Source organism: Aspergillus eucalypticola (assembly GCF_003184535.1).
Source record: "Aspergillus eucalypticola CBS 122712 chromosome Unknown BO83scaffold_28, whole genome shotgun sequence".
Lineage (NCBI taxonomy): Eukaryota > Fungi > Ascomycota > Eurotiomycetes > Eurotiales > Aspergillaceae > Aspergillus > Aspergillus eucalypticola.
In genome coordinates this window covers 235828-263511 of record NW_020290302.1, presented here as the reverse complement: position 1 = coordinate 263511, position 27684 = coordinate 235828, and the positions used below count along the sequence as shown (strand labels likewise).

At 49.2% G+C, this 27684-nt stretch overlaps 11 protein-coding genes across 11 annotated transcripts; 4 read left to right on the top strand and 7 right to left on the bottom strand.

The window, feature by feature from the left end:
- Nucleotides 1-705: 705 nt before the first annotated feature.
- On the bottom strand, nucleotides 706-4140 carry BO83DRAFT_392273 (DUF3824 domain-containing protein; the record flags this gene model as incomplete). The annotated part of the gene is made up of 5 exons (XM_025532933.1): nucleotides 706-729; nucleotides 941-1285; nucleotides 1481-1896; nucleotides 1950-2291; nucleotides 2352-4140. 5 exons carry the CDS (start codon nucleotides 4138-4140, stop codon nucleotides 706-708), a joined length of 2916 nt encoding a protein of 971 aa, XP_025384375.1.
- Nucleotides 4141-5847: 1707 nt separating this feature from the next.
- On the bottom strand, nucleotides 5848-6299 carry BO83DRAFT_122848 (uncharacterized protein). The gene is made up of 2 exons (XM_025526038.1): nucleotides 6185-6299; nucleotides 5848-6126 (listed from the first exon to the last, which is right to left on the bottom strand). The coding sequence occupies exons 1-2, from the start codon at nucleotides 6195-6197 to the stop codon at nucleotides 5912-5914; spliced, it is 228 nt and encodes a 75-aa protein (XP_025384374.1). The 5' UTR covers nucleotides 6198-6299; the 3' UTR covers nucleotides 5848-5911.
- Nucleotides 6300-7330: 1031 nt separating this feature from the next.
- BO83DRAFT_122933 (Zn(II)2Cys6 transcription factor) lies at nucleotides 7331-9962 on the top strand. Its single transcript, XM_025526039.1, has 3 exons — nucleotides 7331-8121; nucleotides 8200-9368; nucleotides 9464-9962. Exons 1-3 carry the CDS (start codon nucleotides 7486-7488, stop codon nucleotides 9675-9677), a joined length of 2019 nt encoding a protein of 672 aa, XP_025384373.1. The 5' UTR covers nucleotides 7331-7485; the 3' UTR covers nucleotides 9678-9962.
- A 265-nt stretch (nucleotides 9963-10227) lies between these two features.
- On the bottom strand, nucleotides 10228-12524 carry hxt8 (putative MFS monosaccharide transporter (Hxt8)). The gene is made up of 12 exons (XM_025529822.1): nucleotides 12430-12524; nucleotides 12332-12359; nucleotides 12223-12284; nucleotides 11981-12171; nucleotides 11481-11909; nucleotides 11375-11426; nucleotides 11310-11319; nucleotides 11109-11238; nucleotides 10917-11056; nucleotides 10731-10844; nucleotides 10518-10623; nucleotides 10228-10451 (listed from the first exon to the last, which is right to left on the bottom strand). The coding sequence occupies exons 1-12, from the start codon at nucleotides 12487-12489 to the stop codon at nucleotides 10301-10303; spliced, it is 1473 nt and encodes a 490-aa protein (XP_025384372.1). The 5' UTR covers nucleotides 12490-12524; the 3' UTR covers nucleotides 10228-10300.
- A 2767-nt stretch (nucleotides 12525-15291) lies between these two features.
- Nucleotides 15292-16238, bottom strand: BO83DRAFT_392270 (60S ribosomal protein eL42; the record flags this gene model as incomplete). The annotated part of the gene is made up of 4 exons (XM_025532932.1): nucleotides 15292-15331; nucleotides 15398-15582; nucleotides 15650-15742; nucleotides 16236-16238. 4 exons carry the CDS (start codon nucleotides 16236-16238, stop codon nucleotides 15292-15294), a joined length of 321 nt encoding a protein of 106 aa, XP_025384371.1.
- A 208-nt stretch (nucleotides 16239-16446) lies between these two features.
- On the bottom strand, nucleotides 16447-17810 carry BO83DRAFT_381554 (uncharacterized protein). The gene is made up of 3 exons (XM_025532021.1): nucleotides 17541-17810; nucleotides 17236-17485; nucleotides 16447-17139 (listed from the first exon to the last, which is right to left on the bottom strand). The coding sequence occupies exons 1-3, from the start codon at nucleotides 17604-17606 to the stop codon at nucleotides 16508-16510; spliced, it is 948 nt and encodes a 315-aa protein (XP_025384370.1). The 5' UTR covers nucleotides 17607-17810; the 3' UTR covers nucleotides 16447-16507.
- Nucleotides 17811-17858: 48 nt separating this feature from the next.
- Nucleotides 17859-18861, top strand: BO83DRAFT_381553 (NEDD8 family protein RUB1). Its single transcript, XM_025532020.1, has 4 exons — nucleotides 17859-18188; nucleotides 18274-18328; nucleotides 18527-18609; nucleotides 18710-18861. The coding sequence occupies exons 1-4, from the start codon at nucleotides 18178-18180 to the stop codon at nucleotides 18795-18797; spliced, it is 237 nt and encodes a 78-aa protein (XP_025384369.1). The 5' UTR covers nucleotides 17859-18177; the 3' UTR covers nucleotides 18798-18861.
- Nucleotides 18862-19075: 214 nt separating this feature from the next.
- Nucleotides 19076-21000, bottom strand: BO83DRAFT_381552 (elongin A domain-containing protein). The gene is made up of 3 exons (XM_025532019.1): nucleotides 20651-21000; nucleotides 20507-20583; nucleotides 19076-20429 (listed from the first exon to the last, which is right to left on the bottom strand). The coding sequence occupies exons 1-3, from the start codon at nucleotides 20706-20708 to the stop codon at nucleotides 19485-19487; spliced, it is 1080 nt and encodes a 359-aa protein (XP_025384368.1). The 5' UTR covers nucleotides 20709-21000; the 3' UTR covers nucleotides 19076-19484.
- Nucleotides 21001-21534: 534 nt separating this feature from the next.
- On the top strand, nucleotides 21535-23742 carry BO83DRAFT_368316 (flotillin domain protein). Its single transcript, XM_025529821.1, has 7 exons — nucleotides 21535-21775; nucleotides 21832-21931; nucleotides 21985-22306; nucleotides 22363-22408; nucleotides 22458-22975; nucleotides 23026-23256; nucleotides 23318-23742. The coding sequence occupies exons 1-7, from the start codon at nucleotides 21771-21773 to the stop codon at nucleotides 23500-23502; spliced, it is 1407 nt and encodes a 468-aa protein (XP_025384367.1). The 5' UTR covers nucleotides 21535-21770; the 3' UTR covers nucleotides 23503-23742.
- A 305-nt stretch (nucleotides 23743-24047) lies between these two features.
- On the top strand, nucleotides 24048-24940 carry BO83DRAFT_381550 (putative tubulin-specific chaperone Rbl2). The gene is made up of 3 exons (XM_025532018.1): nucleotides 24048-24529; nucleotides 24593-24679; nucleotides 24763-24940. Exons 1-3 carry the CDS (start codon nucleotides 24362-24364, stop codon nucleotides 24862-24864), a joined length of 357 nt encoding a protein of 118 aa, XP_025384366.1. The 5' UTR covers nucleotides 24048-24361; the 3' UTR covers nucleotides 24865-24940.
- BO83DRAFT_381547 (uncharacterized protein) lies at nucleotides 24881-26161 on the bottom strand. Its single transcript, XM_025532017.1, has 2 exons — nucleotides 26072-26161; nucleotides 24881-26010 (listed from the first exon to the last, which is right to left on the bottom strand). Exons 1-2 carry the CDS (start codon nucleotides 26106-26108, stop codon nucleotides 25040-25042), a joined length of 1008 nt encoding a protein of 335 aa, XP_025384365.1. The 5' UTR covers nucleotides 26109-26161; the 3' UTR covers nucleotides 24881-25039.
- Nucleotides 26162-27684: the final 1523 nt, after the last annotated feature.

Genomic DNA, 27684 nt, shown 5'->3' with positions numbered 1-27684 from the left:
ACATACCCCTGAAAGAATTTGAAAAGGGGGGGGGAAACACTACAAATAATCATAACTAGCCAAGGTGGAAGAATAGTAAGTAACTACTATATAGACCGCACTACACTTAATGCAGCGTAAGGTTTTCATAACCATTGCATAGTTGCATTAGAAATGATATTTGCTTATTATTCCTAACATGACAAATACGTAAAAAACAAAAAACCGAAATAAATAAATAAATAAATAAATAAACAACAAAGTAACGAAGTAACTCCAAATCTTGCATGTTGCATATCTTAGTATACATATGTTCTTCACTCTTTGAAATCCCGAACCCCGAATAAACCCGGAACCCAGGGGGGGGTGCTGCCCCCACATTCCCACCCTTTAAAAAAAATAATAAGACAGGCCGTAACTTACTGTATGTAGGGACGTGAGAAAAGTGGAAAGAGACGTATATGATGATGATGATGATGAGGATGGGTGGGGGAGAAAGGGTATGAATCAAGTATGCAAGGTTAATAATGCTTAACCTGTAAATACTTGTATTGGTAGTAGTAGTGGATCACTTGATTCAATTTGAGTAACATTATTTGGAGTGCTAGTCAAGCAAGGATAGGATAGATTAAATTGGCTGAAGGTTTTCTTTTTTTTTATTTTTATTTTTATTTTTTTTTGTTCCTGATATTCAGTAGGCAACTTGGCTTTAATCTCAAGTATACTTTACTTGACGTAGATGAAAGTAGTCTAATGCACAGGTACAGAAGCAGTAGGCTACTAAGTGGGTAAGAACGAAAAACAGGCAGCGGAGGAGGAATGACGAGAAGCGAACAAGGAAATAATTTCCTCATCAATAGGAGGATCCCGATGCAAGCTAAATAAACCGAAGGATTCTTGTTCTGGCGGTTGCCTTGTTTCTTCTGGCTGCCTTGGATGGAAATGGCTTACTACTACTTACTGACTGACTGACTGTGCTTGTGACCGAGGATAATGCAAACTGCAAGATACATCCAATGCGAACACTCCAAGAATGACAGTTGTTCTCTTCACAGTGAGTCACAGTAAGTGAGAGAGGGAATACAGTTAACTTGACCTGTCGGTTGGTTTGGTTCATAGATCGTCCGGCTGTTGGGGTTGCAGATCTGCACATGTTACGCCCGGCATTTCCCTTTCCTGGAAGATGCATCCTCGTCCAAGGCAGGCACGCAGAGATCGGCATTTGAACTGGGAAATCTCCCTCAACGGGACGATCTATCAAATCTGCGAGATCGTTCGGCCGAACGCCGGCGTTATCAATTTCATTCTGCATAGACAAAGCCACATTGACAAGAGGGAAGCATTTGGTAGGTACATGAGGCCGTTAAAGCGTAATATTCTCGTTAGAACAGACGTGTCAAATCAGATCATCCATCATCATTACTTCGTTCGTCAAGCAGAAGCGGCATAAACAGTGAAAAAAAAAGAAAGGTGACAATAAACACCATGATTACGCAAAGACTCGGTCAAATCCCCTCATGAGCTGCTCAAGCCGACCTGCCAGCGGATCATCGTCGGGCTGTGGCAGAAGCCGGCCATGCGAGTCAAACCGGTCTGGCAGATCAATCGTCGAATCAGAATCTGACTCTGTCGCATTATTCTGCTGGCCCTGTGACCCAGAGCGAGCATCACTACGTTTGTATGAAGAGTATGGCTCCGACGAAGAGTGTCGACGAGCCCGAGGGCGGTTGCGACGGCTCCCATGTATTGACCCAATAGTGGAATCGCTGTCATCCGTCTCGTATCCGAGATCATTCTGCTTTTCATGCTCTGATTGGATATCAAAAACGACTGACTTTGGCCCCGGAGGCTGGCTGGCAGCGCGTGATCGGCGCCTCCTCGCACGGGGAGTTCTCAGCGGCGACTGGACGTCTATACCTAAGCGACACTGTCAGTAATAGCCCAACTAGCGGCAGACTTCCTGAACCCACCATCGAATGCGCGGTCTTGGACAGTGGGCTGGGAATAGTTCGATGCACTCACATTCTCGTCTGCCCTGCGGGGCCGCGGAGCGTAAGGGTCTGGGCCAGGGCCAGAGGGATAATCGTACGACTGAGGTGGCACCGGGCCAGGAGGGTGTGGATAGTCAGCCGGGCTGTAAGGTGCCGGTTCTGGGCGTGGGCCTGTCGCTGGAGGGGGCGGAAAGTAGTTGCCGTTTGGATAATACTGGTGATCATCAACTGGCCGAGGCGCTGCAGCAGGTGTCGCCGGATAGGGCAATGGAGTTTTGTACGAGTTGTCATATGGCTCACGGCGTGCATCCTCATCGGATTCTAGCAGACAACCGTCAGCTTGGAATGCCCTGTTTTTTACTGCAGATCACCAAGGCTTACCCGGCCTATCTCTGTCCCTATCCGCTTTCTTGCGTTCGTTTCTCTGTGAAAGCTTGTGGGCCGCATACCCAACTCCCGTGGCGGCTAAAGCAGCTTCGGCAATTTCGCGGGAACGGCTGCGATTCTTGCCGTGACGGCTTCGACGCCTGCGGCGGCTGCCTCCATCGGAGTCAGACGAGTCGCTACTGTATCGAACCCCCCGGCTGCGGCTGCGACTGCGACTGAGACTGCGTGTTCGATGCCTGGAAGAGCCGAACCCCGCAGCACCGCTGGCTACAGGATCAGAAGCGTCGGAATAATATCCATGCGGGCTCACTGGCCGACCATAGTAGTTAGGAGGTATGCTGCCATGGACCGGATGATCGCCGTATTCAATCAAGCCAGGTGAGTCCCTCGTTGGATCAGGGTACACCTCCGACGGGGCCCGGCTCCGCGACCTCGACCGTCGACGTTCCCGACGTCGTGACTCCTCCTCTTCTTTCTTTTCCTTATTCTTCTCGTAGAGACCCGTTGCCGCTGCCGTTCCGAGTCCAGCTGCTACCACGGGGAGGGCCTTCCGGATAGCACTGTGTGATCGAGACTCGCGTCTGCGAGAGCGGGAACGGCTGCGTGCCTTCTCCACCAGCCCCGCTACAGCCGCTCCAGCCAGGCCAGCCTCTGCCATATGTTTCCTGCGTTGCGACTGGCTGCGTGTCTCTTCATGGCTATCCTTTAGCGATCTGCGCGAGCTCGAGGCGCGGCGATGGCGTGAGCGGCTTCGTCGGTCTTTGTTTGAATTTGACTTACTCCGCGCCAACGCCACGGCTCCGGCAATGGCAGCAGCGCCTAGGCCAAGTTCCGCAAGATGTCTGGCGCGTGAGTGGGAGTGTGAACGGCTGCGGCTGCGACGGCTATGGCTATGGCGGTGGTGGTGATGGTGATGGTGATGGCGCGAGTGAGAGCTTCTGCCATCATCAATCGAATGGGAGCGATGTCGGCTTTTGCTGCGATAGTGGTCTCTAACGCGCGAAACTGCCTCTGCCGCAACAGCCCCCAGAGCACCCGCGCCGACATCCCTGCCCAGGCGGCCCACACCATCCGACACTTCTTCCCCTTCTTTTTTGCGGTGATTGCGAAGCAGTTCTGCGGCACCGACACCCGCTAGCGCACCCTCGGCCAGATGTCGCCGATGATGGGGGCTATCATCGTATTCTCGAACTTCTTTACGGATGTAAACCATGCTGTCGTCACTGCTATACGCCTCCTGGTCATCTCGATGGCGGGCAGCCTGAGAGATGGAGTCACTAGGGCTCAGTTCCCGTCGAGTACGGCGGTCATCATCGTATTCTCGAACACGGCGATGGTAGTAATAACCTCCGGGCTCTCTGTCTACTTCAGAGCGGCGGACGATTTCGTAGTCGGACTCCCTCGGATTGACGTAGACCGGACCTCGGGCTTCAAGAAAGATTACCGGCTGAGCTTCACGAATGACAATGGGGGCGGGATGTCTGCGGATGCGTTCGGGCGCATAGTACTCACGTTCGTAATAGTCTCTTTCGGAGCGATAGTCATATGGGCGCGAGTCATAATCAACTTCACGCTCGTAGCGCTGCACGGTAAGAGGTTCTTCACGATCGACCGTGCGCCGAATCACCACCTCTCTATCACCAGGGTCCTCGCGGCGATAGAAAAAGTCGCGCTCACGTTCGTCTTCGGAGGGTATGACGTAACGCTTGATAGAGACGGTGGAAGAACGGGGCTCGTCCCACTCCCGCTCACGGTCTCGTTCTTTGTAGATGTACGTCGACATAAAGGGGGTGATTAACGATCTTCAAAAATGGTAGGTATAGTTTTACTTGGATGAAATAACGGAAGAAGGGTAACTCAAGAAGGGAAGAAGGGGCAAGGTTTAGAAGGGAGAGGAAGATGGAAGATTTGAAAGATGGGAAGCGAGGCTGCAGGGAAGTGGGGTATTAGCAAGGCTGACGAAATGGCCGGGCGGGCAACACTGACTGACGCAGGAGGTTGATGGTTCTGTGTAAATTATCAGGGATCCCACGGTGAGACAAGAGATGCCCGACGATAGGATAGTGAAGCAGGCGAAGCGCGCGAATGGTCAAAGAGTCGAACAGTGGCTGAGCGAAGAGTAGTAATACTAGTGGTGTTGTAATAGGGATTGTTGGTGTGAGGAGGGGTAAAATGGACGGGACAGCAAGTGGCACTTGGTAAAGTGTCTAGACGCGGATCCTTAGCAGCAGTCGGAGTAGTAGTCTAGTCTGGTTTCTTTCTATCTCCAGGAACTGAGTGGAGATGGCTTCAATTTGAAATCAGAGAGATCTTCTAATTTCTAATCCCACCGGACTTTAAATCACAGACAAAAGCGATGGCAAGAATGGAAGAGAAGATGACGAAGATGATGGAGAGGGAATGGAATGGAACTGGAACTGGATTGATTTGGATTGATTTGACCCAAACAAGAAATTGATCGGCCACGTGAAGGCGAGACCTCGTGATGGCCCAATTAGGAAGCATCCCTGATACTGTAGAAACTCGAGTATCTTGTTCTCTCACTCCCTTCCTCCCTCCCTCTCTCTGACTCTTCCGCATCAACCCATCCTTACCAATCCGAATGATTCACTTCTTTACAGTGTACACAGAGTCCTTCTTGGCTTGCTTGGGGTGACAGTCATGAGGTCCTTCCCGGAACCCCAAACGCACAAAGAATGAACGAGGCTGACATTGCGCCCGATGCTAACTAATTAGTGACTTGTTTACCATCGGCCTCTACATAGTCTGTATCCCTCGGACTCTGTCCCATTCGGCACCCATGGCCCGCTTAATATCATAACTATGCCCTCAAAATTGAATAGGATACCCATGTTGTTGACTTGTACTTGATCCAGTTGTTCCTGGTGGCCGGTTCCACGGATCCTGGTGGGTTGGGCTTGTCGAGAAACCATGGAAGCATGCCGCCTGTCAATCAGTGGACCAGAAATGCATTTATTTCTTTTCCACAACTTGCTTCGAAATTTCTATGCAAGTGTCTCGCCATGTGTAACTCGGACTTGCAAGACCCTTTCGGACTTCGAGAATGTGCGGAACTGGATTCCGAATAGCCGCGGTGGCGCTTTCACATTTGACTTCTGATCTGCCTCTTTTCCTTTGCCCGATGTTTACTTTTTCCCCAGGCAAACTTTCTTTGATTTGCCCCTACTCCCTCCCCCCTTCTGACATGCTCCCCCATCAAGGATTGACGTCCTCTTTCCAGGCACTTCGGAGATCCCCAGACTGTGCACCGCAATTGCGACCTCTCGCAGTTAATTTCCTTCACAAGAAATGGACTAGCCAAGGCCAAAGTGGTCTGCTGGGTCTGCACTTTCCTCGTATCGTCTCATCCTCTATGGAGTCTGATTTCTCACTAATTTTAGGCGAACCTCCGACCCGTGGGTCATAATTCGCCACGCGAACAGCTAGAGCCACCCACACTTTTTAGTATTCTTTGCCCGAGTTCAGTCCGTATGCATCGGACTATTGGATGCTACGAAAATCCCGCTAGCATCACTAACCTACATCATGCATGATCAAAGTACATACTTTTTCCGCTTGGCTGTTTGCGTGTCGCTAGTTCTCCTTCGGCTCCCAGATGTGTGACATAATGCTTTACTCATGCAGCGGTCAGCCATGTTTGCCCGTTGAGATCTTGCCGTCCCTTTTAGATCCGCAAACTGCTCTGGCGCTTGGGGCGATGCAATTCCTCTAGACTCCTTCCGAAAAGAGACTATCTCGACGATAATCCCTGCATTCAGTTAGCTTTAGTTAACTTGCGTGCCCGGAGGCTTTCTATGAAAACCCACTAAAAGCCCCCATCTGTACGCGGTCTTCTTGCGCTTTGACCCCCAGCTTCTGATGCCGGGGTCCATCTAGCCCACATGGGTTCTGTTGCACGGCGTTATCTCATAGTATTGCTTTTGGATTAGCCCGCATGCCTCTTCCGGTTCGATCAATTGAACAAGCTAAGGAATAGCCCCTGGAGATCAAGGCCAACCTTTCTACAAGTGGTGCCTATCTTCGATGCGCACAGACGGATCGTCCGTTGCCATGAGATGGGTAGTCGAAGCGTGGGCCAAATCGCCACACTCGTTGATTTCCGGCAGGCTACCCCGAGGAAGAGCAAGCGGAGCAACTAATTTTCTTGAGACGGTGTGTGTGTGTGGAATCCATACACTAATCTTTCTTGAGACGGTGTGTGTGGAATCCATCCGCCCTCTTGCAGTTCTCTGCGTGGCGGTGACGTCTCCTGATCCCTTTAGCCTCAGCCGCTATATCCCACGCGAGTTTGGACGGGCCATGAAGCAGCAATTGGGAGAAACTAATAGGTTCGGCCTTCAGCCTAGGACCCACTAATACCACAGACCCGAGTACCGGGGAACGTCATTGCGATCCTCGATCCGTCTCAGCCCCTTGCGACTGGTCTCCTCGTCGGGCCCAGAATGACAGGGATCTCGTAAAATCCACTCACGCGGTGACTAGCTCACATTCGGTATGTTTCTGGAAGAGTTCCATGCGTCAGAATTTGCCCCTAGTGCTTTCAATTGATGCACTCTCTGGCCAAGAAGACGGGATATGCAAATTAAATGCATGATGCACTCTAACTAAATCGGAAAGAGATCTCAAATGCTGCGACGCAGCTATTCTGGCTCGAGCAATCCTTTGCAGTCGCTAGATCCCTTTTTGGTTATCTGGAATGACGCCGGTGCATGCTTGCAGAGAATTAATGAAATAGAGACAGAGAAAAAGAAAAACATGCGCCAAGGGACCCATACTGGGGGTAAAGGCTCTGGCATAGTGCCTGTCTCTCAGTCGGCCCCCAATGCATTCTTATTCTTTGCAGATCTGTGATAGGAATTATTCGGTTTAAAAGAGCGCCAGGTACCCTTAAAGGCTTCTGTGCCTATGATCTTTTGTTTATTCCAGTCATCTCGAGCCTTACCAAGTCAGTTTCACTGGGCCTCATTCCCTGCGGCTGGGTCTACAGCTATCCTCCGTTTCCTTTTTACCGCACCCGCCAACCTTATCCAACATAGTGGAGGCTAACTGAGCCTCTAAAACCCAAAATTTGCTTTTAATTCTCGTCCGCCCAGCACTCCTAATCAGCATGGCCACCTCAAGTCGCTCAAGCAGCAAGCGATTACCCATAAGTTGCCAAGCATGTCGCTCGAGAAAGATACGCTGCTCTCGTGACGGGCGTCCGTGCCAGACCTGTGTTCGTCGAGGATTGGGCGCTGAGGATTGCATATACCTAGGTCAGCCCAGGCTGTCCTCCGAGCATGCCTTAACAGCAGAGGCGGCAGGGCAGACACATCTGCTCGCACGGATCCGCGACCTGGAAGAGCTACTTCAGAGACAGGCGCAATCACAATCAAGTGCCTCTGTGTCCCCGCAAAATTCCCCTAGTGCTACGAGCAGCTTCCTTGAGTCTGATAGAGGTGTCGAGTTAAAGCCTAGCAATCTGAGAAGCCCCTTGTTAACTAACGTTGGCACTCTTCAGAGCTTTGCATCTGGATACGTTCGGTATCTACCATACGCAACCAATGCCAACCAACTTCAACTGAGTCCTACCGGTACAGGCTCTTCACTTCCCAGTGTAGATAGTGAAATACCAGATGAGAGCGACGACCTGCAAATTCCGTTGGCGAAAAACTCGGTTTCCAGGGAAGAGCTGGTTGCTATTCTGCCGCCACGTCGGTATTGCGATGCGTTGAAGAATGTCTACTTTCAAGTATTCTCTCCAGTATGTTAAACCATTGCTTGAGTTTTATCCTCACAAAGCCTCTTTCACCTATAGTATCACTGCTAATCCGAGACCTAGATGTTTCATATTCTGCATGACCTGACATTTGAGGCCGAATACCAACAGTTTTGTCATGATTCTAGCAGCGTCACAACAGCATGGATCGCGCTACTGTTTGCCATTCTGGGAATTGCCGTCACAGCGCTCGAGGATGACGAGCCGTTACTTTCCGATTTAGGTCGGGAGAAGACTGTCACCCGTAACATCAAAATCCTATCATCGCGGTATCGATCTGCCTCACTGCGCTGTCTGGCCGCAGATGATGTCCTCTCTCGTCACTCCATCAATTCTCTCCAATCACTAATCCTGATAAATTATGCCCGTGTTCACCGGGGGCTTCCTACCTGGACTCTTTTAGGCTTCACACATCATGTCGCCATATCCATGGGCTGTCATGTTGACCCAGATCGATTCCCGCTTGGGCCTATTGAGCGTGAAGAGCGCAGACGAGCTTGGGCAGGAGTAACCATGCTTTATACTACTCAGAATACAGTATTTGGCCATCTCGGCCATCACATCCCCTCTCAAGGTGTGAAGCCTCCCTTGGAAATCAACGACGTGGACCTACTCACGGGCTCTTTATCTGAGCAATCGACCCGTCCAACGCAAATGACGTATTTCCTGCTTGAATTTCGATTGGACAAGGTCTTGTCTATGATCTGTCAGACACTTTTTAGCTTCTGTCCCAAGTTCAGCCTCTCTCAACTTGAAGCGCAGGTTTTGGCCGTTCATGAGATATGTGACAGGCGATATCAGGTTAACCCCAACCTTGAGCCTCTGCCAGTACATCATGTCGCCAATCTCAATATTCTTTATAGCTATATCCACCAGCTACTTTTGCTTCTACTTCGACCAGGACTCTGCTGCTACCTCCAAGGTGAATTTACACCAGAAACGTACGCCGCGAGAACGAAGTGTGTGGCTTCTGCAAAGGCATCTCTCTCGATCTATCACTCGCTCCATGAGTCGCCCCAGTTCGCCTCATACAAATGGTACAACTGTGGGCTTGGAAGCTTCCATGCTTTCCACGCAGCTGTAGTCTTGTCAGTGACATTGATGTATCCTGAGAGTCAATTTGAATTTGTCGAGATAAAAGATATGCTCTGGAAGTCGATGGACGTGTTTGCTGCTCTATCAAATCGCAGCAATTTCTGCAGCAAAGCGGTCCCCGTCCTGCGTCGGCTCATGTGAGTACCTCTCTTTCTTTTATGGGGGTTCTAGTGTCCTACACTAGTTCAGCCCCTCCAAAAGATATCATAGCTAATGGGACACAAATCCCTAGTGACATGGCCTGCACCAGAGGCCAACAAGCAGTCTTGACTGTGGACCCAAACACGGGTCTCATAAGCTCCCCAAGTGACCTAACGCACGACCTGTCGCCCATAGCTCCCGAGTACATCATGGAGCCGCTCTTTGCCCAGCTCCAACCTCAGAGTTGGGTCAGTCCCACGTCTGTTTACTGGGACGGTTGGAAGTTCCTTTTCGAACGAGGGTAGGCACCAGAGCAGACAGACACACATTACACAAAACCATGATGCGACAGACCACATGTTTCTCATTCTCTGTGCTGCCTAATACCGCTCAAGGAGCCATGAGATACAGCAACATGACTCAGGCCGCCTGAGGCACCTTGCTGAACATGCAACGACCTACAACGGGAGGCACGAGCGTGTCTATGACTCATACACGGTTTGGAAGATACGCCACCACCTGGCTGTGTCTTTCAGCTGCGAATCAAACGATAAGCGCGCCGCCTATCTCTAGACAGCGAGCATAACGTGACATGCATATTTCATGTCTCTGGATGGTTAATGACACGAGTCTCGGGTAAACAGCCTACTAGCCCCGACATCAAATGGCTATAGGCAGAGCTGCTTCCAGACACCCCTTACGATAACCAACGAAAAGAAAATCACGAACTCTGATAATCTTACCTAAGAAAATCCCGCAATATAGTAGAGGCGGTCATTCATTTCGGCTACTAATGATATTCTTATTACCAACTTACAAAACGTAGTATCAATAACGTCGTCAACCCCACCAAGTCCCAGTAGAACAATTCCTGCATGTCTAACGACCAAACCAACCCCATTCTCCTATCAGTCAAGTGGGAAATCAATCAGGCCCTCTCATCATATACCACCTCAACACGTTCAGAAGTACATTTCGCATCTGGATCCTCATCCTCACCATCACCTCGCTTGTCAGATGTAATGACCTTATCTCCAAAGGATGCCGCGATCTCTTCAAGTGTACGTTGTTTGGTTTCACTAGTACCCAGAGGGGAGTCAAATTAGTTCACAGCCATTGATGATAGGGGAGAAGTATCCACTCACGGAAAGTAAAAATAAGCCACCGTAAAGAAAAAGACAGTGCATGCTACGAAAACGTAATAGTAGTTTTCGCCGATGTTGGCAAATGCACTGGGGCCGGCTTCGGTAACTGCCAAATTGTGGTTGGTTAGTATTAATACTTTGGTATTGATGGTGTGCGGGTGATGTGGGTTGGGGGAGTAAGGGGATGGATGTATGGGAGGGGTATTGACTAACTGGCTACGTTGACGATAAAGTGTGATGCTGCTGCGAGACCCATTACTTTGCTTCGGAGAGCTATGGGGAGGACCTCGGCGCCGTAGAGCCAGGTTGTGCTGTTGAGCATGCCGTCTGTTTTATCCGAGGTATTCTGTGTTAGTTTCATCTCTATGTGTTGAGTTGGGGAGATACTTGGTGACGTACAGTATGCTACCACGAAGAGATAGATTCCCAGAATGGCAAAGCCTTTTCCGACTCGGTTGTCGGTGTTTTGGAACTCGCGCTGCATGACGGCTGCGTAGATCTCAACGATAATGATTCCGCCCAAGCCGGATAGAAGCATTCTGTATTTTGTTAGGTATGTGATATGGCTGGTTTAGCAAGAGGGTGATGTACTTCCGGCGACCCCATTGGTCGGTTAGGTATTTCGTTGTGAGGCAGTTGAAGATGAATGCCACTGTGCCGTATACAGCGGCTAGTGCAAGGATAGTATGCGAGTCTATTCCGAGGGATTTGTATAGAGTTGCTGTTGGTCGTGAGTATGGGATGAAGAGGCCGAGGCTAGAGGGAGAAAGGGGGCTAAGATTTAATACTAACTTTGATAGTACTAGATACTGGTTAGAATCCATCTTGTCCTTAATGCGGATTGTAGGGTCACTCACTTGTATCACATTCACACCGGTAAGACTAGTCATGGTCTGCACAGTAATCGATCTATGGGCGTATCAGAGCGCGGGTACACTTTGGTCAGAATTGTGAACGACTTACACTAATGCACGGCGTCTAAACAGTCTAAATATATCCTTGTAAGAAGTTATTTCTCGCTCCTTCTCGTATTCAATTTGCGCCACCATCGCGGCAAACTCCTGCTGGAGTTCATCCGCAGGCACACCTCGACGGATCCTCTTATACTGGACCTGCGCCTGTTCAACTTTCCCTTTACGGATCAGATGGCGCGAGGAGTCGGGCATAAAGGTGATCAGTCCAAAGAACATGATGACACCCCAAGGCACTTGTATTCCAAGAGGAAGTCTCCATTGAACTGGTCCATAAGGCGCGTAGCTGCAAGCATATCCGATCCAGTTGGAGGCCATCGTTCCGAAGGAGATGCCGCACCCTGAAATGCCACCGATCAGGCCGCGATAGCGAGGGTCTGAGATTTCGCTCAAATATATGGGAACCGTAGCGACAAGACCACTAAGCAAGTACGGTATGATTAGCTATGCTTCAAAGTAATTTTCTCCCCATAGTTAGTGAAGAAAACTCACCCGACTGCATAGCCAGCTAACGCACGCCCAGCAAGGAACATTCCGATATTGAATGAAGCTGTCTGAATGGCTGTACCAATTGTGACGACTACACACAGTAGCTCCATAAATCGAAGACGTCCAAGTTTATCTCCGACTGCAGTCTGAGTGAGTGCACCGACTGCTTCGCCGGCAATGTAAACTGAGACAACCTAGACCTTCTCAGCTCTATTTTCAGTGAAAAGCGATGATCATAGACATACAGCACCGGTGAGGCCATTGGAAGGGTTGTTCATGTAATTTATCCAGCTTTGATGAGCGATTGCTAGTTTTGTCAGTCATAACCGCAGAGTGACCATTTGCTATTCTTACTTGTCGTAGCGATGCCCGTATCGAATCCCTACGTATGAGTCTTTTAGCCGGGGCTCAAGACAGATAGAGCAATCACCTGAGTAAAGATTGGTACTCACGAAAAGAAAGGTTCCGATTGCAGCAAACAGCGCAACGCCAATCGTAAACCACGCAGCCATCTTGACAATCGCGGGGCACAGGTGAAAAGAGGACGATTAGAGATCACATATCGATAGCCCCCCTGCAAGGGAAAAGCGCCGTCTTAACATAACTGCTGTCTGTCCTACGTCAAGCAGGCCGTGCCAATGACCATTCAGCCGAGGGTGCGTCATGATCGCAGCCACTCGGAGTATGACCGACCGAAGGGCGCATAACGTACAAAGACTTGGTAGGGCAGACCCGATCATGGAGTCGTGAGGACCGTATTATGTGGGGCTAAGAGTTCAAGCACTGGGGTTTCCCCGCATTCAAGTCTGGGGATCTAGTAGTAGATGTTTTAGGTTCGGGAGAGGCGTGGGGGTGACCTCTCAAGACAGGCCTCTTCGCATCATTGACTTGTCTCTTCTATCGGCCGGAAGAATGGTTGGAGTGAGCTTGATCCATGCGGCATACTTTTCAACGCGGTTAGAGCAAAGACTGGAGCGACAATCACACCAAAAAAGGCTTGAGCAATTGGAGAAGTGTGTTCCAAAGAAAGTGCGAACTAGAGTGATTACGGGAGGGGAAAGGGGAGATCTTTTCCAATGTTCGAAATGTCCAAAAGTCCGTCGTCTTGTGACTTCCCGCAATTGATTACTTCCCCCCTCTGCAGCCATGTGTACATGGAAACAACACATGATTTGTAGAAAACTCATGTACAAGGGTTGAGAGTAGATCGTGCTAGGCTGGATTTTTGTCTAATCTCCGAGATCGATAACACTACTGCAGTCATCATGCCACTTTTCTAAGCCTACGTATATTTACAGCACTAGTATTGTGACTATTAGATGCACCATATAATATATATCTAACACAGCTATAAGACTAGTGGTACTACTACCAGTGAAGACATACCCGCTTCATGCCCACTGTATGGCAAATCTAGACTGGTAGTATGTCACAGCTTTGATTCCATGGAGACCTAACCACCCTAAAATCGATGCAACAATCAAAGTTGGTGAAGGGACAGTCAGAAACATCTCGCCAGTATACTCCGCAAACCCATTAACGGCCTACTCCGTAGACAAACAGGCACCAATCCACTAACCCCAAAGCGGAAGGACTCGCTTCCCACTACACAACACCCGGCAAATTCCTCGCTTAATCGACACTAGTCACACTAGTGCCATTCCACCCAAGCCGCCAGGGTATAAAGTCTCGCTGCACCCGCCCTCTCTTTAGACTTTTTCTTCTTTTCTTCTCCAGCTCTCTTTGCCTTTTGGCTTAGATCAAGTGTAGTATCTGTTCTTTTCAGTTTAATCTCTGAAAGTGTTCTAAGGAACACAACATTGATTAATCTTATTTTTGCACCCCGTGGCGGGACCTCTGTGCTTGCGCATGTCTTGCTACACAGTGTCATCGGGCTTACACTACCCCCGATCGACGCGAACACCTTTTTCATCAAATTGGTCGGCTTGTCCGACTGGTTGGAGAAGAAGTGTCTCTGTATAGAGTACTAGCTAGCTAGTGAAGGAGTAAATTCACTGGGTGTCCAAATACTGTCTAGTACAGAGTAGCAATTAAGCAAAAGTCCAACGATGGAATTCTTCCAAGGTCAATGTATGGCGTAGCGGCTGTGTGTTGTGTGACTGGCGAACGGAGTACTCCACGGAGGAAGCAAATGAGGTGGTATTCTTTGGCAGAGGAGCTAGCTAGCTACGTGTTGTGTGTATGCCATATCGAAGACCTCAAACACAGTAAAAGACCACAGAATAGCTTCCCATCCTTAAATAGCTACAGAGTACTTCAAGCCTGCTTTCTTCTGATCAATGAGCCTCAAGGTCCTACAATCAATCCCATCACCGTACTCCGTACCCCAAGAACCATTGAAGAGCCAATATCTCACCGCTTCCTATACCGCCTCAAGCGGCAGAACCTAGCGAACCTCGTTCCAAAACCCCGGGTTTAAGCGGATTTAAGAAACTACAGTCCCAGAAAACTCAGTTGCGAAACTGTTCGTTTTCTCTTGGTGGCAGAAAACTGATCATTGACCGCCGCACCCGCTGGTTGCAGAACTGCATAGCGGTAGTGCCCTTTTCATTACGGTACTTAGCTAGCACTAATAGAATGAACAAATCCCTTTTTGATTATGGCTCAACGTTTCACAGACAGCTTCTTTATCGTCATAAAATAGCTAACAAGCCCGAACGAATCTTAGTAAGTTTCATCGCATGTGGAGGCTATACAGGAACCGTCCAATATGTTGCAGATTAGGCCAGACTTTGATATTTCTATACGCTTATAGATACTTCAAGGAGGAAAATAGATGATTTGAACATTGAGGCTGAAACTACGGTAATTCTGCCCTAGCTTCGGAATCATATAGATCCTGTGATGATAGATGCTAGGTAGATAGTTGATAACCTTCTAATCTTAATCGAGGCGACTAACACTTGGTGCGTTCAACATTTTCCGGACATACTATAATCTCGGAGTAGTTTAGCGCGTCTTATCAGACACTTGGGTGGGAACATGAGTCGTGGTAGATGATAACGCTGTTGGTAAGGCAAGACCCTTGACGATATCAAGATAAGGCGCAGCCGGGTTATAGTGCTCTACGTCACGTTAATTTCAGGGAAATTCATCTTCTCTACACTCCCTACACCACGATGCAGCACAATAGTTCGTCAAGAGACTCATCAACTAGGAGTCATATATTCTTTCATTTTTTTCTTGAATATGAGATCCTATTCCATCTTCCATTGCCGATGTCATAGCCGCCGCCGCAGCATTGCGGTCTGTGCAATGCATGAAACCCAGAGCCGAACAAGAAAACCGCAAATTTAGAAGACAAGAGCAGCACCCTTGGTCTTCTTGTCACCACTGTTGAGAAAGAAAAAGATGTGGTTAGCATCACCTATCGATTGTATGCTAGGCAGAAGAACGTACCCAAGCTCGAAGTGCTTGCAGCGCTTCAGAGAAAGCTGCTTCTTGGTCTTGCAAGCAGTGCACTCAAGACGGAGAACGATCTTCTTGGTGGTCTTGGCCTTCTTGTGGAAGACGGGCTTGGTCTGACCACCATAACCGCTCTGCTTCCGGTCGTAACGACGCTTACCCTGGGCGAACAGGGAGGCCTGTAGAGAATCATGATTGCATCAGCATAGGTCGCGCGGTAGGCTCGGTTGCTTGGGCAGTGTTCACCTTTCCAGCCTTGTACTGGGTGACCTTGTGCTGGGTGTGCTTGTGGCACTCCTTGGACTTGCAGTACGTCCGGCGGGTTTTCGGAACGTTGACCTGAAAGCGAGAGAAGTTTGATCAGCCCCTGCTGTGGTAGGATGGTATTATAGAACGTCCGCAGTCTGTTCCTGAGTTCCTCGTCGTCGGAGATGGTGTTTCACGGTGGGAATGGTATTGGTTCGAAGAAGCGAGAAAAAAGCAGATGCTGATATAGCAAGGGTGTCGTCACTCAAGAGCAGTTCGATTTTTCAATGGTTTCGGTCGCACTCAGCATCTCTCACTTCATCCCACAATTAATCGCGGGGCATTTCCCCGGTCGAAAATTCCATCTCTTTTAACCATTTTGCATTTATTTTGACAGCTCAGGATTTTCGTTTTGCAGCTTCGATCGTTGCGCTTCGTATAGTGCCGCTTTTCAACTCGGTTCGCCGTGGAAAAAAGATTGCCGTATATCGTCCCATCTCGTAGTATGTCGATTGACCGAAAACACTTCTCCGACGCCCAGGAACACGGAAATAAGACTGATAAACGATCAGAACAATATCCTTACCATTTTGACTGACTTGGCCGGATCGCGAACTTGGTGGTCGTTGATAGTCTCTTGTCGGGAGGATCGAGTTGGGCTGGCCGTGTGTTGTGGGATTTCGTTCGCTTAGGGTGCGGCCTAACCGCGTTTGTGTGCCACCCGCCAAGACCGCCCGTGGTTAGTGGCTGCCTCAGGCAAAGACCCATACCATCCCCATAGTTATCTATCGAATCGTATTCATTCGCTCACCCACTGTCTAGGTTATTCGTACTGGGTTGTTGCTAATCAGAGACCCTTTACTGAAAGCCTTTGCCGACAACAACGGCTTCTCCTCCGCCGTAGAAAGACGTTCCTTTACAAAATTCCAGCCCTTTTTCCTGTCCGACAAGCCATTCCCCTTTCCCAGAGATGGCTCCGTCTCCTTGAAACCAGTATTTCGTCCGGAGCATCTCATTAATCTTCTCCACCCTCTCTACCAGTGCGGCCACCCGCGCATGGTCCACCGCTTCGTCTTCCGCTTCATTGGGGTTGTCTATCAAAAATCCGTCCCGGGTGATGAACCGCGCAATCGTAATATGTGCTGAGAGTGCAATATACCTCGGTTTCATCTGCAATCCCGTCGCTGTGACAATACTCGAAACATTACGTCGCAGATGGTGATAAGTGTATCCATCGCCGTCCACATTGTGGGCAGTTGTAGTCTCTTCTCCAGCAGCAGGGACAAAACTCAGCGCCATGGCAGTTGCATCGTAACTGATCAAAGGCTTAATCAGCCGTGTTCGATGATGAAATAGAAAATCCACCAGCTTCGGCACGACGCCACTACCCTGGAGATGAGAAACCAATCCTTCAACCTCCGGCTCAGGTCGACAGCTGGCGATCTCTAATGTAGTCATATGCAATTGCTCTGGGGGTGTGAACCATATGCCTAGCAAAAAGGGGTGAAATGGAACCGATCAGTTGAACCAGGCAATACAGCACAGGGGATACAGAGAGTGCCCCGCAAAGGCAAGATAGAACTAACTTGGGGCAATTTCTCGAATGGCCTGTTGGACCTCAGCGACTAAGTCCCGGATATGCTGCGGGGGTCGAGCGTATAGTGTGAGGTTATGCCGAGGATCGACAAAAGGCAGTGTTTCGCCGTTGGCGCTTGCATGCAACTTTTTCAGGATATCGTCAAGCTGCCAGCCTTTGAAATCGGGGCTGAGGAGCTTTTCTCTGTATTGCTTGTTGCGGTTGGACCGGTGAGCTTCATATCGAGCTTGGACTTGTTTCTGTGATCGGGTTTATCAGGAATGTTGTTCTTAAAAGAGCTGTTGGGAGTTGTACTGGGTCATCTTGACATTCTGCAATGAGAACGTCAAATGGATTGGCTTCTTCGACAGTGCTTTCCATGGTGCAGGATGTGACGCCTATTGACAGTGTGCTTTTTGAGCAATTTCGTAGAATGGTGGTGTTTGAGGGATGTTTGAGTAGGATTGAACAGATCGCCAAGGGCTGGTGCTATATATATCCCAGTCCCGTTCAGGGTACATTGAGACCATTACAAGCAGCCGAAGCATATTTCGAACAATTAGCGCAGAATATCTGCAACTTAACAAGTAAAAGAAAATCACCATTACTCAATACAATCCAACAAAACCATATAAACTACTACACCCTCTCATACAACCCGAACACCGACGTTCATCTCGGCCGGGGCAAAAGTAGTTAACTAGTCACAATGAAGCGGCTTACTCCGTAGTTATTTTGATGCCCCACCAAAAACCCCGCCGAAGCTTTCCGTCACCAGCTGAGCCCAGTCAACAACAACCTCCACCACCACCAACATCGTCGTTCTCTTCGCTACTATTATATTAGAGCGTTTTGTTCCTTGAAAAATTACTCGTCCTTATTATTTCCTCTACTACTATAACAACTTAAACTCTACGAATACCTTACAGTCGCTATCTATCTTACCTCAAAAATGTTGATCAAGTGAGTTGTTGTCCTCCGCCCCCATGACGCAGATAGCCTCCCCTCTGTCGCGATAGCAAATGTTAACCGGTGTCAACCTCAACAGAGTCCGTACCCTTACCGGAAAGGAGATCGAGTTGGACATCGAGCCTGATTACAAGGTACATACATACACGCACCCATTCACAGACAACATCTATTCTTGCGATCTCGCCCAATCCGCGCGTGGTGATTGTTTAGCTAGCCTAGCTGGCCTATCCAGCCGGGCTGCAATAACCTCCGCTCACACACGACCAGCTACCCATCTACCCTACTGATACATTCTTCGCGCAACCGATCGCTGACAATTACTTGCGCAGGTTTCCCGGATAAAGGAGCGCGTCGAAGAGAAAGAGGGTATTCCTCCTGTTCAGCAGCGACTGATTTTCGGTGGAAAGCAGATGTATGCATATACCCGTATTTCCCTATTCCTAATCCCGGGGGATGTATGATCGCTATGTTATAGATCACCAGTGCTGATAGATAGACTTCTGTGACCATAGGGCCGACGACAAGACTGCTTCGGAATATAACCTGGAAGGTGGTGCCACGCTACACCTTGTTCTTGCCCTGCGTGGTGGATGCTTGTGAATGTGTGTGGTGTGACAGAAGGGGGATGGAGTAAAGAGGAAAATATCTGTATGGTGCTTCAGGGCCGGTATTCTGAACGCTTTGTAGCGTTGGTTTCTTGTTTCGGGGCTATGAGCATGCATGTAGGTTTCGATCCCGGGGCTGGGTGGGGGGTTTTAATGAGCTACAAACCAACAATGCAGTAATGACAGTTTTTTACATACACTTTACAGAAGATGGAGATGGGTTAGTGGAGTTGATCATCTGATATCCCCTGTGAAGATGGGGAGTGGGGATTGATATGTGTGATTGGTTTCTTATATAAGTTGAGACTGAGTGGGCAGCCTGTAATGTGATAAGAGGAGGGTATAAACATGATTGATATAGAGACAAGGGATGATATGCTCGAGAACCAAAGGTTGCACTTCATCGAATTCGCCAAACATATTGCTGCGCAGCAGACTACCGATATAAGTTGTGAGATCCCCAGTGGAAGATGCAAAATGCCTATTATAGCACCCGACCTGAGCCTGCGAGATCCAGGTATATGAGATCGAAAGAACGCCTTCTGTGGTATCATTTGCAAAACGCCATCAGCTGAAACGATGAACCAGACTCACGCCAGTACTGAACGCCATTCCTATATATTATGAGTGATTTGTGTATCTAATAATGCAGGTTGACTTCTTGGGACCAGCATATGTCCAATCAGTTCAGTTTCTTCTTCTTTGGTTGAATGAAGAGGTTCGGGGCAGGACGTTTGCGGACCACTGCCGGACGGGGTGGCTGTGGCGGAGACGCTGGCATGTCCTCTACGGCAGACTTCTGATGAGAGCCAGTCGCACTGCTACCGAGCGGTTGGGAGGTCTGTTTCTTGACCGCAGCCCCTGATAGAGACCCGGACGGGCCTCTCGTTGGCTGTGATGTCTGTGCACTTCTTCCTGCCATAGGCCTATCGGATGTGGCAGGGCTATACGATTGGGTTATTGCTCGTAAACGAGCCTCTCTTTCCCGCAAGCTGGGACCAACTTCCAGACTATTCTGGCTCACGGAGGGCGCACTCATCTGGGGACGCGATCGACCGGGCACCCTCAGAGCTGGGGCCTCCTTGCGTCGAGCGACAGGGGGCTCAGCAGGACGTATATGGTCTTCGATAAGAGAGCGCGGAGCCTGTCTGACCTGGGTAGCTCTGTTATTAAGGTGCTTTGTGGGCACAGCAAGAACGTTATTCCTCTTCGTCGCCGTGAATATACTATTCTTCTTCTTTGTCTCCCTCGGCCTACCAAAAGCCCAGGGGGGCATTGAGGATGACGACGTTGGTGAGCCGCCAAATCTCCGATCGTATGAAGCATATCGTTGCCTCGCGGTCGGCCTCTCTCGGGGAAGACCGATAATTCGTCGGTCGGTAACGAGTTTGGCACTCTTCTCCTGACGCTCCGAGCTGATGCCATCTAAAGCCATCTTCAGCTTTTCAGCATCCTCTTCCACTGCCCGTTGGACTTGTTCCCGGAGGTCACAATATACGTCATACCAACAATCGGGTTTCTCAGGCAGATCATATTCGTCCCATCGCGGGATATCTCTTTTAATGAACTCTAGCCAGAGTTCCTCGTCATCTCGCATCAAATGTGGGGACTGTAGCTCCAGAGTTCTCTGTAATGTGGGGTGAGTTTGCCTGTTAGTCAAAGGGGGCACTGACGATGGACGGGAGATTTCCGCTACAGACTCACCAGTTTCTCAGGACTCTCCACTTTCAGTAGAAATGGACGAGCAAGTACATAGGGAATGTTGCCGATGTCATTTAACTCTGTATAAGCGTCGATTTGTTAGTACTCTGTTGAGGTCTTCTAGGGGTGAGATTGGGCGTTGCATACGTTTCACGTTCCTAATCGCAGTCGCCGTGCAGAGCTGCAAAAGTGATGGTGGCGGCATGGTGGTTTATCGGGATGGGCACCAAAAAATAACCAAAAAAGTGGCATGGAAGGAATATCAGATATAAGGAAGAAGTGAGAGGCATCTGAAGAAGGCATGTGAGATGGTCACCGACGATCAGGATGAGATGAACGTAAGGCCATTGAGCCTTTGTACGTGGTAAATGCGCCTGCGTCAGGCTCAGGGCGGACAGCTGTCTCGTCATGACCTCATTGGTTCATTGAGGCCAAGTCAGGCGGAAGCTCGGTTTCTGCCGACTGTGAAAGGCTCACCGCCCAGGACGATGTTATTCGTTCTCATTGCGGACAATGGAGAGTGAGTTCTACAATAAAAGCTATCTTCAGATTATTAGGCCCACGTAATGTTGGTCGTGCTGGACGCTATAACTGCTACATCTGGATGTGGCTGTTGTTGACCCCTGTATATGCAGTCGCCATGTGACATCCACAGTGCTTGGTTATCCTTCTTGGGAATGACCCGTCATCATTTGCTCGCAATGATCTATAACTCAGGCCGATTAGCCTTGTTATAGTGGCATTATCCTCCTGCAGAATAGGGCCCTCCCCGGAATACATCTCCACAGCCTTGCTGTTTACCTAACTGAAAAGTGAGGCGGGCTTGGCCAGTAATGCGTCCCATCGGGCGTTGCGGAAAGTGCATAGCCTCGCTGCCAAGGCTTTGTATAGCTTTTTATGCCTCATACTATAATGATGACCGGAGACTGATCACTACTCTGATGGTATAAAGATTATCGTTGTGCGTGGAAGTTGCCCTTCGTAAACTCGTACACAAAGTTCATGATGAAAGTCACACGCACGATGGATGACTGCGCCCTGGTGTCCTCGGTTCCTGGAAGCCTCGAACAGATGTTGTAGTAATAGCGTAATGTAAAGACGAGGGAATATAAAGACGCCCTCGTGCCATGAGTCAACTTCCTGCTATATGCTTAAGGATTAGTATACTACACTTCATCAGATTGTTCGAGCAAGAAAGATCGACAGTACCATTTAAAGCCTTTTCTACTGATTTATAATATCGTTCAGGTCTCCACAAACCGCAGCCATGTGGTAAGTCTCTAAGTCAATGCAAGTCGAAGATTGTCTCTTATGAATGCATGCTATAGGTACGCGATATCTCGACCGAGCGAATATCTTGTGCTCACTGGAGCCGGGATTGACGACATCAAAGTATGCAAGAAGGCATTTGTGTGGCCACTTCAGCGGGTATGGTTCAATCAGAGAAGTGCCAAGAGTATAGCTGACATGTTCTTGAGTAGTGTTCGAGGATATCTGTAGCACCGTATGATTTCTCGCTTAGCCTACAGGCTATGACAATCGAGAAGCTGCAGTTTTCTCTGCCAGCAGTGTTTACCATCGGCCCTGACAATGAGCCGGGCGCACTCAGGAAATATGCGCTGCTTCTTTCGGGCTGCACAGACGAGGCTGATCCTGCCCAAAAGAAGGACCTGAATAGCAAAGCAAAGCAGAACCATGTCCAGGATATCGTTCGAGGAATCATCGAAGGCGAGACACGAGTGATTGTTTCTAGCATGTCCATGGAGGAGATCTTCAAAGAGAGACAGATATTCAAGACGAAAGGTGAGTGGCGAGGTGCTGACTAGCTGGGTTACTGTTCTTGCTGACATCCGAGGAAGTAATTGAGAACGTTCAAAATGAACTTCAGCAATTTGGTCTAAGAATGTAAGTTCAAGCCCCTTATGGAGGTATCATCAATTCTGACAAAGCATAGTTATAATGCCAATGTAAAGGAGCTTCAAGATACCCCTGGAAGCGAATATTTTGCTTTTCTGAGTCGCAAGGCTCACGAGGGAGCCCTCAACCAAGCTAAGATTGATGTTGCAGAGGCACGAATGAAAGGTGAAATTGGAGAGGCAGAGAAAAAGGGCAGAACCAAGCAGGAGATTTCCAAGATTGATGCCGACACTGCTGTTCTAGAAACAAAGCGCAAGGCGGAGAAGGCCAAGGCAGACTCAGAGCTTACGAACCGCAAAACTGAACTGGATGCTGATGTCCAACTTAACAAGATCGCAGCTCAGCGTCAGACGGAAATGAGAGACGCTGAGTTGCAGAAACAAGTGGAAAGCAAGCGCGCAGAGACGGAGTTGGAACGTCTTAGAGCCGAGCAGGTCACAAAAAGCAAGGTTGAGCGTGAGTCTTCCCAGGAAGAGGCCGACGCTGCCTTTTATACGGAACAGAAGGCGGCAGATGCAGAGTTGTATAAGCGTAAAATGGAAGCAGACGCAACCTGTAAGTTGTCGATGACCTTCAGCGAAAGACTAATGCTGACATCTCCATAGATTATCGCCAGAGCAAAGACGCAGATGCAGCTTTCTACACTCAAAAGCGAGAAGCCGAAGGAATCCTCGAGATGGCAAAGGCATATGGTGCGCTTGTTGATGTTCTCGGTGGTCCTCAGGCGTTCCTGCAGTACAGAATGTTGGAGTCTGGCACTTATGAAAGGTTGGCCGATGCAAATGGTCGTGCCATCAGTGGCCTCCAGCCGAAGATCACCACTTGGAATACCGGAGGTTAGTATTGCCGACATGTCTTCTACTGGAAAAACTATCACGAACTCTGACAAAGTAATAGACCATGGAAACAGCTCGCCAGATGCGATGGCACCGATTCGAAATATTATGCAGGGCCTCCCTCCTATCTTGAGCACAATCCATGAACAGACCGGGATAGCGCCACCGTCATGGTTTGCTGAGATGCCAAAGTCCAAAGATTTGAACGGCAAGCCCCTTCAGACAGAGTCTCATCCTTTGAATTAAGACCTTTCTGAACCTCTAGAAAGTTCCCTGCATCAAGATGAAGGAATGCTGTCGATGGATGTTTCTATGTATTGACTCGCGTAATGTAGCGATTGCTGAATGCTTCTTATTGCCACAGACACACCATCAAGACAAGGAAGACTGCATTATTGCCATAAATAGTATGCCACCACTGGGCCAGATAACACGACGTGTTGGAGAAAGATTGCTAGACCATATGTTCGCTGAATACTTAAATGGAATACCCCTTGAGTTGCTAGTCCTGATCAGACGAGATATCCCTTAAATATGCATGATGACAGATTCCACGCTTCTTCGGTCCAAACCGGAGATAGATGCATAGCAAAGTAGCACGCTGTAACTATTTACTCGCTGGTCGGGTTGCTTTCCTGATTTACACAATCCATCTTTCTCGTATGTCACGTGCTGTCCCACCTTCTCCACTCGGACAAACACTGCAAACTGCTCCTCTATAGCATCATCGCGGAGGGGCAGACGAGCAAGAGCAGCATTGCGCAGTAAACTCCTCTAGCAAGTTCAGAACACCTTCAATCTCCTAAGCTATATTTTCCACACTTGATCTGGAAAACATTTGCTTACTTCCCCAAAACCTACCTAGTCAAAAAGTTCTGTTCAGGTAAGTTCAACTACTACTAAGTACGATTGTTTGCCATTTTTGGCAACGTCTCGTTTGGCACCTGTCGGAGCTCCTAAAGCTTCCCGCCTCGAGTCATTAAGCTAGAGTCAGGCCACAATCTCATTATTTCTGTGTTCAGCACGGAGAAATGCTATTGTCCTAGGGCTTATCATCCGCAGAAGTGCAATAGACTCTAATTCCGGCTCAATAGTGTCGATCATCATGGCTCCTCGCTCTCAATTGGAGATCGCCACGGCATCTGTCGAGCGCCTTGTCAAAGAAGAGGCTTCGTACCACCGTGAGCTGCAGGAGCAGACGGAAAGAGTTAAGAAGCTGGAGTCCCAGGAGGGCGGCGATGACGAAAACAGAGAGTACACATTGAGGCAGGAGGTAAGTATCTAACTTAGTATGGTCGATATGCATAAAGGAGATCGCTGACAATTGTTTTGATAGCGTCTGGCTCTCGAAGAAACCAAAAAGGTCCTCCCGACATTGAAGCAGAAGATTGAGGATGCTATAGCCAAGCTCAATAGTTTGCTGGTGAGTGACAAATTTCCTACATGCTACTATGTACAATTTATCTTGTGCTGTCAGGAGGACTAAGATTCTAAATTTATTGCTAGGTTGAGGAAGGAAAGAAAGGCCCCGAAAGTAATGTCGAGCATATTAATGCTGCGAAGGAAGCCATCGCCAAAGCCCGAACAGCGGAGCGGGAGATCGCCTGAGATAGCTCATTTTTCCATCTACTGGCACATGTACTTAATCCACAGCACAAAAATTATTCAATAAATTGCCCCTGAGAAAAGCAAAGCCATTGTTGCATTGTGATAGTTAGCCTAATGCGAAACGCCACCAACCGAACTCCTTGCTCAATGTGTGGTAGAGAAAATTCTCCGATAATCAAGTAGTGTCCATTTTGTCTGCACGGTCATCCTGGACTTCCTCCCCTTCTTCTAGCTCTTCGGGGACCTCACCCTCATCTTCCATTGAGGTGTCCTGATCGGGGGTAATCTTATTCTCGTCGTCTACCGCAGTCATTTGTCGCAAAGGTGACACCGCACCGGCAGTACCCGTCTTTTCCACTTGCAAGCCTGCTGGTGATCGCCCAAGATCATCATGGCCATGTTGAGAAGGAGTCAGACTGTCTGACTCGTGACGAGGGGTATTAGCTCCACTGGATTTCCCCTTGGATGGAACATCCCCGTCATCTCCATCTTCTTCCTCCTGCATGCCTTCTCTGCGCTCGACCTCCTCCTTCTCGTCACGAATGAGCCGACGGAGTTGCATCCCTTCTTCAACAATGCGACCGAACTGTTCTCGCCGTTCAGACCAGGTGTGTGCGTAGTCTTTACTCTCTTTCTCCAGCTCAGTGATTTCCGCCTGTAGCTTTTGTAAATTGGCTTGTTGATCTTCGCGCGGCTTCAAGAGTCGGTTGCTGGTAATCTTCTCTGCCAATTCATCGTAGCTTTTGCGCAATGCTAGTAAACGCTGGGCTTCCTCGAGCTGTACCCGCAGCTCTGCTGTATTGTCACGCACTGATTGCATTGTATCAAGAATTCGAAGCTTCTCGGTCGCATAGCGTTCGCGCTCCTTCTCATTACTTGTCAAGAGGAACTGGATGCGCGCGATGCTGCCTTCGAAGGCGGCAAAATCCAAAGCAACATCTTCACGGAAATGGCGCCATTCCTCGAGCCGTTTCTGTTTCTCCGCCTCTGCAGCTGCTGTCGCATCGTCGTCTGCACCATCTGGTGGAGGAGTGGGAGGGAGCGTTGCATTGGACACTACGATGGAGTCATTGTTGAGGAGGCGTTTTGAAATCCGCTTGAAAGGCTTTTCTTCGACGTTCAAGAGGCGCGACTTGTGGAGACCATCTGGAAGGGCATTACATTAGCACGGTGTAAGGAACGGGGCGTGTTTCTAGAACCACTCGACCTTCATCTGGTTGATCCAATAGCCCGTAAGACGTCATTATGGTCGTAAAAATAAAATAGGGTATTTGTCAAGGGGAAATGCAAATCTGCGTCGGGGAGGAGTCGAAATGGATCGCGCGTCCTCCTCGTCTCGGTGGCCGCGTGAAGATGGTGCAAGCCTTCAAAGGGAAAAAGGCCGGATGGGCCGATGTGAGCGGTCGGGGGATCCGCGCTAGGCGGACGCCGACCTTCAGCTGCTCCTCCCGCCCGCAATTTAATGCGGGCAGCGTCCACTCTCCTATTTCCGATCTGATACTACTATTCATTGCGCTTCCTTCTCCTCATCTCACCTCTCCAATCTCACTTGTCAATCACTGCGGCAGGTGGTCAACGGACCCTGGGAGGGTCTCAGTCATCCCTACAGCTGCTTCCCACTTCGAAGCTGTTGGTCGCTCAACTTCCATTGGCTCACGGTTCAGATCGGCTCTATCTATGTTTCCCTGATTGGCTATGGTTGTCAGACTTGGGATCGTCATAGGGAATTAGAAATCTTGCATTTACGCGCCAAACAATGCCGAATTTATCGCCCAAGGAATTCGTCGCTGTCTTCAGAATCACATGAATCAGAACGCCTCACTGATGGAAATCATTGTCGACACCGACCAGCTTATGTTCCGCTCGCGACACCATTCTGCATCGTGATGGCGGAGATGTACTCGGGGCTCCACGTGGGCCAACGTTTCAGCTCGCTGGAGGAATTTAAAGGACTGGTTCGAAGTATTTCCGTGAGACAACACTGGGAGCTTCGAGTGACCAGAAGCAACAAGAAAAGCGTTGTCATCGGCTGTCGATCTTCGAACAATTGCTACTTTCGTGTTGTGTGCCGCGCGAACAAGAATGCAACTTACATCAGCAGCCTCCAGGACAGCCACAGTTGTCGTCGCAATGCCACTTCAACCTCGAAGACACCAGCTCGATCGGAGGCATCGCATGTGCGGTTCCTCCTGACCGAAATTCCCAAGCTATTCGACATGAAAAACAAAATCAGGGCGCAAGACGTTGTGGACGCTGTGAAGCGATACCATGGCTATGACATCTCAATGCGACAAGCGCAACGAGCTCTTATCCGCCTACAGCAACATGAAGCGCAAAACCAGAGCGAGGGCACCAACACTCATGACTCTAGTGGAGATGACCGACAGGACAGCCAACCGCCTCTAGAGAGTCAGGCGGAGAGTTCGACTTTCGGCAGTCTCTCTAGTCAAAGATGGATTACAGACACTCTCCAAACCACCATCATGGAAAACATACCTCAAGATGAGGTTCACCGGGATCAAACTATTTCGGCATCACAACTTCACGGCCAACCTGTACATCCGCCGCCTCAGGTACATCACCAGGCGCAGCCCACACAACAAGCGCCGCCGGCTGAGGTCCTGTCACCAGAACAAACACCCCTAGGTCATAGCCTGCATCACCCTGCAAGTTCCCAGCAGTCTCCTTATTCAGTCCCAGCTCCTGATTTAGCACCACCTTCGGACGCTGGGCGCCCAAAGAATCCAACTCAGCCGCGACCAAATGATAGGCAGCTTACCAGCCCACCATTCGTTCTGACCAACTTCAAAATCGAGTTTA

Excerpts from the sequence above, each read along its gene's own strand:
- hxt8 (XM_025529822.1), bottom strand. The coding sequence starts at position 12,489 with ATGGCTGCGTGGTTTACGATTGGCGTTGCGCTGTTTGCTGCAATCGGA. Across the intron at positions 12,360-12,429 it reads CAATCGGAACCTTTCTTTTC|GGATTCGATACGGGCATCGC; the intron begins GTGAGTACCAAT and ends ACTCATACGTAG. Across the intron at positions 12,172-12,222 it reads CCAATGGCCTCACCGGTGCT|GTTGTCTCAGTTTACATTGC; the intron begins GTATGTCTATGA and ends GAGAAGGTCTAG.
- BO83DRAFT_381552 (XM_025532019.1), bottom strand. The coding sequence starts at position 20,708 with ATGCCGCCACCATCACTTTTGCAGCTCTGCACGGCGACTGCGATTAGG. Across the intron at positions 20,584-20,650 it reads TGCGATTAGGAACGTGAAAC|AGTTAAATGACATCGGCAAC; the intron begins GTATGCAACGCC and ends ACGCTTATACAG. Across the intron at positions 20,430-20,506 it reads TGGAGAGTCCTGAGAAACTG|AGAACTCTGGAGCTACAGTC; the intron begins GTGAGTCTGTAG and ends CCCACATTACAG.
- BO83DRAFT_381550 (XM_025532018.1), top strand. The coding sequence starts at position 24,362 with ATGGCTCCTCGCTCTCAATTGGAGATCGCCACGGCATCTGTCGAGCGC. Across the intron at positions 24,530-24,592 it reads AGTACACATTGAGGCAGGAG|CGTCTGGCTCTCGAAGAAAC; the intron begins GTAAGTATCTAA and ends TTGTTTTGATAG. Across the intron at positions 24,680-24,762 it reads CCAAGCTCAATAGTTTGCTG|GTTGAGGAAGGAAAGAAAGG; the intron begins GTGAGTGACAAA and ends ATTTATTGCTAG.
- BO83DRAFT_381553 (XM_025532020.1), top strand. Across the intron at positions 18,329-18,526 it reads ACATCGAGCCTGATTACAAG|GTTTCCCGGATAAAGGAGCG; the intron begins GTACATACATAC and ends TTACTTGCGCAG. Across the intron at positions 18,610-18,709 it reads ATTTTCGGTGGAAAGCAGAT|GGCCGACGACAAGACTGCTT; the intron begins GTATGCATATAC and ends CTGTGACCATAG.
- BO83DRAFT_381547 (XM_025532017.1), bottom strand. The coding sequence starts at position 26,108 with ATGACGTCTTACGGGCTATTGGATCAACCAGATGAAG. Across the intron at positions 26,011-26,071 it reads ATTGGATCAACCAGATGAAG|ATGGTCTCCACAAGTCGCGC; the intron begins GTCGAGTGGTTC and ends ATGCCCTTCCAG.
- BO83DRAFT_122933 (XM_025526039.1), top strand. The coding sequence starts at position 7,486 with ATGGCCACCTCAAGTCGCTCAAGCAGCAAGCGATTACCCATAAGTTGC. Across the intron at positions 8,122-8,199 it reads ACTTTCAAGTATTCTCTCCA|ATGTTTCATATTCTGCATGA; the intron begins GTATGTTAAACC and ends TCCGAGACCTAG. Across the intron at positions 9,369-9,463 it reads CCCGTCCTGCGTCGGCTCAT|TGACATGGCCTGCACCAGAG; the intron begins GTGAGTACCTCT and ends ACAAATCCCTAG.
- BO83DRAFT_381554 (XM_025532021.1), bottom strand. The coding sequence starts at position 17,606 with ATGGAAAGCACTGTCGAAGAAGCCAATCCATTTGACGTTCTCATTGCA. Across the intron at positions 17,486-17,540 it reads CAGAATGTCAAGATGACCCA|AAACAAGTCCAAGCTCGATA; the intron begins GTACAACTCCCA and ends ACCCGATCACAG. Across the intron at positions 17,140-17,235 it reads CATTCGAGAAATTGCCCCAA|GCATATGGTTCACACCCCCA; the intron begins GTTAGTTCTATC and ends CCTTTTTGCTAG.
- BO83DRAFT_368316 (XM_025529821.1), top strand. Across the intron at positions 21,932-21,984 it reads TTGTGTGGCCACTTCAGCGG|TGTTCGAGGATATCTGTAGC; the intron begins GTATGGTTCAAT and ends GTTCTTGAGTAG. Across the intron at positions 23,257-23,317 it reads CACCACTTGGAATACCGGAG|ACCATGGAAACAGCTCGCCA; the intron begins GTTAGTATTGCC and ends ACAAAGTAATAG.